General features: G+C 49.1%; 1 protein-coding gene across 2 annotated transcripts in view; it reads left to right on the plus strand.

The window, feature by feature from the left end:
- The window catches only part of LOC139210714 (striatin-like), a 25,790-nt gene extending 15,638 nt beyond the window's left edge, over positions 1-10,152 (plus strand). Inside the window, exons 5-17 of one of the 2 annotated variants that reach the window (XM_070840846.1) lie at positions 1,412-1,582; positions 2,124-2,259; positions 2,332-2,503; positions 3,889-3,999; positions 6,091-6,234; positions 6,329-6,465; positions 6,728-6,903; positions 7,164-7,211; positions 7,290-7,411; positions 7,498-7,665; positions 7,767-7,907; positions 8,201-8,389; positions 8,703-10,152. In XM_070840846.1, coding sequence (XP_070696947.1) covers positions 1,412-1,582; positions 2,124-2,259; positions 2,332-2,503; positions 3,889-3,999; positions 6,091-6,234; positions 6,329-6,465; positions 6,728-6,903; positions 7,164-7,211; positions 7,290-7,411; positions 7,498-7,665; positions 7,767-7,907; positions 8,201-8,389; positions 8,703-8,872 — 1,885 coding nt within the window. In that variant the 3' untranslated portion in view covers positions 8,873-10,152. The remainder of the gene's footprint in view (positions 1-1,411; positions 1,583-2,123; positions 2,260-2,331; positions 2,504-3,888; positions 4,000-6,090; positions 6,235-6,328; positions 6,466-6,727; positions 6,904-7,163; positions 7,212-7,289; positions 7,412-7,497; positions 7,666-7,766; positions 7,908-8,200; positions 8,390-8,702) is intronic. The other variant, XM_070840847.1, reaches the window with a different exon arrangement.
- Positions 10,153-11,762: the final 1,610 nt, after the last annotated feature.

Below are 11,762 nucleotides of genomic sequence, written 5' to 3' on the forward strand. Positions count from 1 at the left end.
AGAGGACGCTTCTTTATACAGACTGATACCGACCAATCAGAGGACGCTTCTTTACACAGACTGATACCGACCAATCAGAGGACGCTTCTTTATAGACTGATACCGACCAATCAGAGGACGCTTCTTTATACAGACTGATACCGACCAATCAGAGGACGCTTCTTTATAGACTGATACCGACCAATCAGAGGACGCTTCTTTATAGACTGATACCGACCAATCAGAGGACGCTTCTTTATACAGACTGATACCGACCAATCAGAGGACGCTTCTTTATAGACTGATACCGACCAATCAGAGGACGCTTCTTTATACAGACTGATACCGACCAATCAGAGGACGCTTCTTTATAGACTGATACCGACCAATCAGAGGACGCTTCTTTATAGACTGATACCGACCAATCAGAGGACGCTTCTTTACACAGACTGATACCGACCAATCAGAGGACGCTTCTTTACACAGACTGATACCGACCAATCAGAGGACGCTTCTTTATCTAGACTGATACCGACCAATCAGAGGACGCTTCTTTACACAGACTGATACCGACCAATCAGAGGACGCTTCTTTACACAGACTGATACCGACCAATCAGAGGACGCTTCTTTATAGACTGATACCGACCAATCAGAGGACGCTTCTTTATACAGACTGATACCGACCAATCAGAGGACGCTTCTTTATAGACTGATACCGACCAATCAGAGGACGCTTCTTTACACGGACTGATACCGACCAATCAGAGGACGCTTCTTTATACAGACTGATACCGACCAATCAGAGGACGCTTCTTTACAGACTGATACCGACCAATCAGAGGACGCTTCTTTACACAGACTGATACCGACCAATCAGAGGACGCTTCTTTACACAGACTGATACCGACCAATCAGAGGACGCTTCTTTATACAGACTGATACCGACCAATCAGAGGACGCTTCTTTACACAGACTGATACCGACCAATCAGAGGACGCTTCTTTATAGACTGATACCGACCAATCAGAGGACGCTTCTTTATACAGACTGATACCGACCAATCAGAGGACGCTTCTTTATAGACTGATACCGACCAATCAGAGGACGCTTCTTTATAGACTGATACCGACCAATCAGAGGACGCTTCTTTATACAGACTGATACCGACCAATCAGAGGACGCTTCTTTATAGACTGATACCGACCAATCAGAGGACGCTTCTTTATACAGACTGATACCGACCAATCAGAGGACGCTTCTTTATAGACTGATACCGACCAATCAGAGGACGCTTCTTTATAGACTGATACCGACCAATCAGAGGACGCTTCTTTATACAGACTGATACCGACCAATCAGAGGATGCTTCTTTACACAGACTGTGGGTTCCACCAAATGCAGCCAGCTGTAAGTTCTCTTCCTTGTTCCAGGTACCTGCAGGAGGTGGGCTACACAGACACCATTCTGGATGTGAAGTCACAGCGGGTCAGAGCACTGCTGGGACTAGCTGGGGATGGAGGCGGAAGGACAGGTGAACGGACCGGCACCGAGCCTTTGGTCAATGGGACAGACACGTCAACAAAGGGCATGGGCACCAGGGGGTGAGTGTTCTCCACAGATGGCTGCAGACGTTTGATGGCTACGGGGCGTCCAGACTAAACCAGTCTGACTGTTTCCTGTTGGTCCGTCCTAACTGGGCCTAGTTCTGAGCTGGACTTAAGTCGGACGGCCAGTTTCTGTTTCTGACGCCTTAAAGCTTCTTAATGGAGCGGCAGCTGATTGGGGGAGCTGAAAGAGGAGTTACCTGTCTGATAGCTCCTCGTCTCCCCCCAGAAACCTGAATGAGCTGCTGATGAGGGAGGGGGGAGGTCACAGAGAGCTGATGTCAGAAGAACAATCTGCTGCTGTCGGCTGATCGGTTTCACTGAACTAACGTCTGATTTCACTTTAAAACGAGGGCAGAACGTCTTTTATTGGAGCGGTATCGTCTCCAGTCTGATCAGCTGGTCGCTACGGGGTTTGTCTCCATGACGACGACAACAGCAGTGAATATGTGACGGACTCGGTGTGGACAGAGAGCGTTGGATGTTCGCTGGCTGTTAGGATGACTGTGTTAACGCATGTATTATTGTCCCCTAACAGGAAGGCTGAGCTCTCTGAGAGCAGCGCCGTCCTGGAGGCCTTTAAGTTCATTGAGAACGCAGCAGCAGAGTTCAGCGATGAAGATGAGGAAGAGGACGGCGAGGGGAAGGACAGGACTAATGTGGAGTCCAGGACGGTGAGAACATGCTCACCTCACACAGCCCAGCGGACGCTGTCGCCGGACTGTTAATAATAACGTTTCCCTCAGATCCTGAGGAAGAAGCCGTCGCCGTCACCGTCATCATCGTCGCCGGCCAGCATGGACACCAGCGAGGACCCCGACACAGAGGAGGCACTGAAGGGTTTCGACTTCCTGTCCAGCCCTGACGAGATGGACACCTCGCCGGAGTCCAGAGGCAACGGGGACGGCACCGACTGGGGTGAGTCACGGACCGGACCGGACTAAAGACACTACAGACACGTCATCAGAACTTTAGTCCACATGAATGTAAAAGGTGAAATAAAATAAAACACTAGAACACGTAGAGACGTTTCTCCCGATGTCTCCAGAAACAGGATAACCACCTGGTGTCACTGCGCAGGCTCCTTAGTCACAAACATGACTCATGGACCTCGTCCATGTCCGCAGCTTGAGCAGGACCCTGAACGCATCACTGAAGGTTACGGCAGGCTCATTGCAGGCGCGTACACATCGTTATCGTCACATAGATGGTTCCTGACGATGGGACCCAGAATCACGATGACGCTCTTTAGATTTAATGCTGCATTTCACGGGTCACCAGCGAACATCAGGTGGTTAAAAAGACGACCCCCCAGCAAACATCCAGTCTGAGTCTTTGTAGGAAGATCATCCATAGACAGACTGCAGATTCCCTCCTCCCCCATAATATTAGAATTAGTTTGGTTTTCAGAGGATTATTGGAAATGTTGCTAATTACTTTCTGCTGTGATGTTTGTCCAGTCTGACCTGTTGTTGTCGTTTGGTGGCTGCTGATGGAGTTCTCCTCATCCTCATACCATGCTGTGGTCATAAATCATGGTGTCACAGTCTGTGTTTAACCCATAGTCTGTGGTCGCCTCCTCTGTGTGTTCCCATAGCCAGCCGTGACCGCTGTCTGTCCACTCCTGTGTGTCCTCAGAGCGCCAGCGGCCCTGCAGACTAAAGACTGAGAGGAAAACCTGTTGGTGTCACGCTGGGGGGTTTCTGTCATGACCCGCAGTCCAAATGTTTCAATGAAAGAATTCCCCACGTGGCACCAACGCTCCTCCCACCACCAACCCCCAAAACGTTAGAGGAGATGGCTGTTCCCAGTTATAATCAGTCTCATTCCACGAGGTGATGGTGACCCGCTTCACCCCGTGAAAACAGGCCCCACCCCCACGGCAGGACGTGTCGTTAGCATGTTAGCATGTTCCTGTTTAAATGGATCTAAAATTAAAACCAGATGATTCATTCCTCCTGCAGCAGAAATCTGCAACAAAAAAAAAAGAGGCTCGCTCAGAAACTAAAACATGAAATAGTTCAAATCTCTTCCGGAGGGTTCCCAGATCTTTAGTTTCTGTTTCTACATCCACTGTTGAGCCACTGTAGCACTGTAGCAGAATGGATGATGAAGTATTGCACCAGTCAGAAAAACAGGATTTACATCACAATAATAAAAACACCAACGTGGACGCAGACGCAGCGTTTAGATCAGAGGGTGATTAAAACGACCTGAAGGCCTCAGAGACCTCCAGGAGAGAGCGAGGAGGTCCAGGCAGCTCCTCACCAGCCTCTCGGTCTGGTTTTGTTCCCCCTGTGTAGAGAAGGACGAGCAGGGTCCTGTTTCTGAGGCCTGGGATGTGGACCCGGGCCTGATAACCAAACTCAAGGAGCAGTACAAAAAGGAGCGCAAGGGGAAGAAGGGGGTGAAGAGTAAGTCCCGCCAGGCGCTGCTGCCTCCCTCCTCCTCCTCCTCCTCCTCCTCCTCCTCCTCTTCCTCTTCCTCTCTTTGCAGAGCCTGACTTTGAGTTCAGCCAAGTCAAAGAGCATCTTTGCTGTTTTCCTCCGTCTCTATCTGCTCCCTGTAATGCCTCCACCTTCCACCCTGAATGTGTCTGTGTGCTCTGACTGTCTTGAAGACACTCAATCTGTCTCAGACAAACTTTAGTGCTTGATGCATGTTTTTCTGTCCCGTTTGAATGTTTTCATTTCTGTTCACGGCCTCATTAATGTGAACACGCTCTTCTCCATCGTCATGACAACAGTCATCCTCATCTGTCGGCCATGTTGACCCCTCAGTCTGGTTCTAAGCCTTTTTCAGTGACTCACTGCAGCCTTTCACCTTTAAGACGCTCCAGCTCTTATCGCTGTTTTCACTGTTACTGAGCCACTGCATCCACAGAGCTCTCCTCTCATAGACACTCTTTACACTCTCTTTAGACTCTTTACACTCTCTTTACACACTCTCATATACACTCTCATACACACTCTTTACACTCTCTTTACACACTCTTTAGACTTTACACTCTCTTTACACTCTTTACACTCTCTTTACACTTTACACTCATATACACTCTTTACACTCTCTTTACACTCGTTACACTCTCTTTACACTCTTTACACTCTCTTTACACACTCTCTTTACTCTCTTTACACACTCTTTACACTTTACACTCTCTTTACACTCTCTTTACTCTCTTTACACTTTACACTCTCTTTACACTCTTTACACTCTCTTTACACTTTACACTCTCTTTACACACTCTTTACACTCTCTTTACACTTTACACTCTCTTTACTCTCTTTACACACTCTTTACACTTTACACTCTCTTTACACACTCTCTTTACTCTCTTTACACTCTCTTTACACACTCTTTACACTCTCTTTACACTCGTTACACTCTCTTTACACTCTCTTTACACTCTCTTTACACTCTCTTTACACACTCTCTTTACACACTCTCTTTACACTCTCTTTACACACTCTCTTTACACTCTCTTTACACACTCTCTTTACACTCTCTTTACACACTCTTTACACACTCTTTACACTCATATACACTCTTTACACTCTCTTTACACACTCTTTAGACTCTTTACACTCTCTTTACACTCGTTACACTCTCTTTACACTCGTTACACTCTCTTTACACTCGTTACACTCTCTTTACACTCTTTACACTCGTTACACTCTCTTTACACTCGTTACACTCTTTACACTCTATACACTCTCTTTACACACTCTTTAGACTCTTTACACTCTATACACTCTCTTTACACACTCTTTAGACTCTTTACACTCTCTTTACACTCTTAACACTCTTTTTACACTCTCTTTACACTCTCTTTACACACTCTTTACACTCGTTACACTCTCTTTACACTCGTTACACTCTCGTTACACTCTCGTTACACTCTCTTTACACTCGTTACACTCTATACACTCTCTTTACACACTCTTTAGACTCTTTACACTCTCTTTACACTCTTTACACACTCTATACACTCTCTTTACACTCTCTTTACACTCTATACACTCTCTTTACACACTCTTTAGACTCTTTACACTCTTTACACTCTCTTTACACACTCTTTAGACTCTTTACTCTCTTTACTCTCTTTACACTTAAACTCTGTCGGTGCTTTATCGCTGGTGGGGGTGTGGGGCGCTCTGCTCTGGGGTGAAGGTTTTATTAAGGACCCCCGTGTGTCGACAGTCTGAAAGCTAAACATCGATAATTGGTTCATTGATGATTCCACTGATTTCTGTCCTCACACGCCCACATGTGCAGATCAAAGAACGACTTCTCTTCATCTAACCAGGATTCTTCTTTATTTTCTCTTCTTCTAAATCCTCTGATTTACTCATTCATCTCTTCTTTTCAGTGCTGCTGTCCCTCCACACTCATCCTGTTCTTTTCCAGCTTCTACTCATTTTTTAATAGAATATTTTGATTGTTTTTTAGTCCCCCCCCCGTCTCTGTGTCTCTGTGGTAACTCTGCCCCCTGACTCGTTGAACAGGGCCAAACCGGTCCAAGCTGCAGGACATGCTGGCTAACCTGAGAGATGCGGAGGACCTGTCCCACATGCAGCCTCCACCCAGCCCCCAGTCCCGGCCCACCACCGCCCGCTTCACCGAGCACGAGGGGAACCGGACCGACGAAGGTGCTCCAGCAGAAACGCCAGTTCATATGAAGTCTGTCAGACGGCCTCAGCGCCCCTCATCCCTCACTATGTCCTCGTCTTTGTTCCCCGCTAGTTGAGGCGCTGACCTTCCCACCCACCTCGGGGAAGTCCTTCATCATGGGCGCAGACGAGGCCATGGAGAGCGAGCTGGGCCTGGGGGAGCTGGCCGGGCTCACCGTGGCCAACGAGGCCGACAGCCTGGCGTACGACGTGAGTGAAAGTGTCTCTGTTCATGTTGTCATGGAAGCAGCGTCCGCTCATCAGCAACATCACGCTGGACCTTGTCAGATGTTTCTGTGTGTGTGTGTGTGTGTGTGTGTGTGTGTTTAACCTGAGCTTTAGTGTGACGGCAGGTTGAAGGATGTTTGTAGACTGAGAGTGAACAGATGGTGACGGAGGAACGCTGACTGAACAGAAACACGTCAGCTGGTTTCTTGATCTCGCTCATTGACTAAATGCCCCCCCCCCTCAGATTGGCAACAATAAGGACGCCATGAGGAAAACGTGGAACCCCAAGTTCACTCTGCGGAGCCATTTTGATGGGATTCGCGCTCTGGCCTTTCACCCCGTGGAGCCCGTCTTGGTCACCGCCTCAGAGGACCACACGCTCAAGATGTGGAACCTGCAGAAGACGGCCCCCGCCAAAAAGTAAGAACCAATGTCTGATCCCTGCTGACACTGACGCCAGGAACACACTGCCTACCTGAGCACCCAGAACCTGTGGGGGGGTTTGGCAACTATGTAACAGTCAGAGCAGCCACACACAGTAAAAATGGTGTCTGACTGAGGCCTGACTGTGGGGACATTAGATGTTGTGTGGGGGGGTCAGCTGAGCTCCTGTTCCTGTGTGGAGGAGGCTGGTGGTGCATGTAGAACACATGTTTACCGAGCGTGTTGTCTGTCCACAGGAGTGCAGCTCTAGACGTGGAGCCGATCTACACGTTCAGGGCCCACAGGTAACAGCCCCCCAGCCCCCCGTTTTACTGTTGGTGAACAGTGACACACAGTGTGATAATTCATCGTTTGAACCACAGGGGGGCGGTGCTGAGCGTGGTGATGAGCAGCACGGGAGAGCAGTGCTTCAGTGGGGGGGTGGACGGGACTGTGCAGTGCTGGAACACCCCCAACCCCAACATCGACCCCTACGACTCCTACGGTAAGGCCTGTGTGCTTGTGTGAGTCGAGGCGGTGGCCCGAGGCCGTCGGCGCCTGACTCGTCTCCTCTCGTGTTTCCTGCTGCAGACCCGTCGATGCTGCGCGGACAGCTGATCGGACACACCGACTCGGTCTGGGGTTTGGTCTACAGCAGCGCACACCAGCGCCTCCTCTCCTGCTCTGCAGACGGGACCGTGAGGCTGTGGGACGCCGGCACCACCTCCCCCGCCCTGGCGGTGTTCAACGAGGACCAAAGTACAGACCGGGAGTCGTAGCGTCACTTCATATTTCCACACATCTGCTCAGTGAGCCGTCAGCATCACGTTCACATGTCTGTCCCTCTGTGTACCCCCCAGCTCTGGGGGTCCCCTCCTCCGTAGACCTGGTGTGCAGCGAGCCGGCCCACCTGGTCACGTCCTTCACCAACGGCCACATCGGCCTCTTCAACATGGAGACCCGTCAGCTGGTGCTCAGTCTGGACGCCACTCTGGAGCCCGGTAGGTTTGGGCTGAAGGGGATAAAACAGGTTATCTATGATGTGGATGTAGAGTTTAAGTGTCTCAGTGTGGAGGAAGGTGAGTTACTGACGGACACGTCCTCAGTGTTTGGCCTCTGATTCAGGGCTGCAGTGAGAAAACAGCAGCATCAGGTCACACTGACGCAGCTGAGCCATGATGCTAAAAGCTAAAGCTAAGTCCACACATGGAGCACAAGATCAGATCGGATCTTGCGCCCCCCCACCCCTCCCCCGCTGCTGTGGCGTCTGATGTGCTCGTCTGTCTTTCTCCAGGCGCTCCCTGTCAGATCAATAAGGTCCTCAGCCACCCGACGCTGCCCATCACCATCACGGCACAGGAGGACAGACACATCAAGTTCTTTGACAACACCAGCGGGAAGCTGATTCACTCCATGGTGGCTCACCTGGACGCCGTCACCAGCTTAGCTGTGGACCCCAACGGCCTTTATCTCATGTCGGGCAGTAAGTACCTCCCACCAGAGCCCCGCCGCTCTGAGCGATGTTCTAGTTATCGTCCTCATGTCTAGTTACTGATTCAGTCACTGATCTGTGCAGCACAGCCAGCGTTCAGTGTGTGAGCTGACCTGGGCGTCCTGCTCATTATGAAATAAACACAAAATACTGACTAGATATTAAGTTTGTAGAATAAAGAATGATTCTATTGCCTCAGAGTAACCAGTCAGTCGAGTGTTCAGCATCGCCGTGAAATAAAATCAGTGCCCTCTCTGAGTGCAGTTCCTTCTCTTCCACTTGTTCCCGGTCGTGCGCTCTGCAGGTCACGACTGCTCCATCCGCCTGTGGAACCTGGAGAGTAAAACATGCATCCAGGAGTTCACGGCTCACAGAAAGAAGTCCGAGGAGTCGATCCACGACGTGGCGTTTCATCCGTCTAAATGCTACATCGCCAGCGCCGGGGCCGACGCTCTCGCCAAAGTGTTTGTATGACGCGGAGCTGCGTCTCTCCTCGCGGCCCCGCCCTCTGACTCCCACGATCAGGGACCAACAGAGACACAGGAGGGGGGGACCTTCAGGCATGGGTCCAGTACCCCCTCCCAGCCCACTGGTTCCATGTGGGACTGTAGACGATGTAGCCGCTAGCCTCCAACGGGCCACGACTGTCCACAGGAAGGGTCGGCAGGGAGGAGACCTGCTCTCTACCCCCCCATCGACCATCCAGGCAGGCCTGGGTGTGACCGGCCACAGCGCCCCCACCCCCCAGACAGACTAAAATCTCCCTCCGGATCGAGGAGGCTCAGGACAAGTGTTACAGAGTGCAGAGCGGAGAAACGAGGCTCCAGGCCCATCAGAACCCCCCCCCCCACCTTTAGTCCAACGCCGGGTTTGTGCTGTTCCAGAAATGGGGGGGTCCCTGAGGGTCCGCTGGAGGTGTCCTGGAAGCCTCTCACTTCTCCTCCTCTGCCTCCCAGACTGACTCTGCTCGCTGGCCTGCCTTTACTTTCCTTTTTAAACTCGTTTTGACAAATGTGCCTTTGCTTTGAAAAGGTCTTGGAAAATGTTATTTTAACAAGCTTGTTTTGGAGAGGGAGGGGTCGGCACAGACAGAGCTGGTCGGTTTTAACATTGGATGTAAAATTACAAATGCTTATAATAAACAAAATATATATTCAGTCTTAAAGTTTCCTGTGCAGCGTGCGTTTGAGTGCTCCTTTTGATAAGTGTGGTTGGGGAATCAATTTTGGTGCATTTCAGGGCGAAGCCGTTAAATATGACGCCTGTTGGTTATATTCAGTAACTGTACACTTCAGAAGTAAGACTACAAGCATAAGTGTCCCAAGTAAACCACCTTGGTTGTATAACAGACTCCAGACCTGGTTCTAAATGTCCATTTTCGGAGGAACGAATTGATTTTGGCCAGTTTGCTCTTGTTTGGCTTGTTCTATGTGTAGTTCTCCCCCGTTGTGTGGACATGCTCGACCACGATGTGATGTATCATGTCCAGATATTTACTGTAGTCCAGTGTTTAGCAGGAGATTAGTGCAGTACTGTAGGACTGTTTGAAACAATGACTTAACCATCCAACACTGTCCTGCAAAGTCCAGTTTCCTGTAAACAGTGAGGAGGAAACGATCCTGGGTTTAAAAAGAATAACCGCAACAAGTCAATCAGGATGACGTTCGTGTGGAGAACAGCTTCAGATGAGCCATTTTCTCAGTCACTGGTTTGTATATGAAAGTATGTTCGAAATAAAACCTGCTGTAAAACGACCTGGGCTCCGATGTCGCTCATTTGGCAAACCTGAAAGTGTTTTCTGCTGACTTTTCTTTACATTTCAGGGAGTCGAGCCGTTTAAAGTGAGCCGAACTGCCTTTTGATGGTTCCTGGCTGCGATGAATCCATGGAGGCTCAGCCGGTGGTCAGTAGATGACTTTGATATGAAGAAAACATTCTCAGGCAGGTTCTGAGTTTAGGAGGACTGTCTGTGATTTCCCAGCAGGTGTTTGGACATTTATTCACAATCAGCATCATTGATGAAGGTGTCCTGGGAAAGTGGAAGTCACACTGAGTAAACAGCAGCGAGTGGATCAACAAAAGATTCACCAGAAATCAGCCACTTTAATATCTTCATTTTCTTTATTTTATTAAAAATTGCAAAAAAAAAAATATTGATCAATTATCTGAACATTATTAGCGAAAGGCTTTAATATGCATATGTACAAACAGGACACAATGGGGAGAAAATCATAAATACTTTCAACAAAACGGAGAAACGCCTGCAGTGTTAGAAGCAACCACACTACCAGAAAACAGGAAGCGCATCGGTGACCTGCCGTCACTCCGTGCAGAGACATCCCAGCTCCCCTCACACAGGTCCAGGTTATCGGCCGCTCACTTCACTGCTCGGCTGCACGAAACCCTCTTTTCAACGACCAACAGCCGAATCAGCTCCACAGTCTCTGAGGGGAACTTTAACTATGTCACATCTCCCCTGTCAATCAAAATGCACCAATTCTAAGAAAGTTTATCCTCTTCTCAGAGAATTGTATTAGAGGCACCATAATTATGAAGGTATGCAGTATGTTAAGCCATAAGAGGAAGTGCTAGTCATGCGTTAAATCTACATTTCTCTGCAAGCACCAAATCCCAGTAAGGTACCTTTATGTTCATCAATCATGTCGGTGGCACTTCCTAAAAAGGCTCCTGTAAGATGGACTTAACGCTAATAAATCTACTAAAGCTTTCTGACCAACAGCCTTTGTGCTGCTGAGCTGCGAAACATCCCATTTCAGCTCGTCTCTTGCTTTTACAAGCTTGTAATTACACCTTTAGTCCATCAAAACACTGACCAGCTGGTAATAAGTGACCTTCTGCAGCTCTTCTCCAGGTGGCCGCAGGTCAGACGCCACCATGGAGACGTTTGAATGACGAACACGGCAGTAAATCTGTGGAGCAGTCTGTGCAGGAGGACGTCTGGTGTTTTCCTCTGAATGAAACTCTCTAATAAATCAAATCAAACTTAAAAAGCTACAAATGTTCTAGGGGGATATTTCACAACCTGGCAACCCAAACGTTGACCTGATAATGTAGAATTTAAATCATCAGAAACATTAACAAAACTCTAATTTGAGCTTCTGGAGCCTTTAGAAAGAGTCACCGACCGTCACGAGACTGTGTGTGTGTGTGTGTGTGTGTGTGTGAACCCCCTGCTGTTCACACCGTCTGTGTGTTTAAGCTGATTCGCTTTAACATTTATTTTGCTCAAACCCACAGCCCCCGCCCCCCCTGACTGTTCAAACATGGCGTCCCATTTGTGTGACAGAGTGAGTCAAATTTACAGTCAGTGTCCCGTTAAGACCGCCCAGGATCCCAAAGCCCC

This window comes from Pempheris klunzingeri, chromosome 12, assembly GCF_042242105.1.
Source record: "Pempheris klunzingeri isolate RE-2024b chromosome 12, fPemKlu1.hap1, whole genome shotgun sequence".
NCBI lineage: Eukaryota > Metazoa > Chordata > Actinopteri > Acropomatiformes > Pempheridae > Pempheris > Pempheris klunzingeri.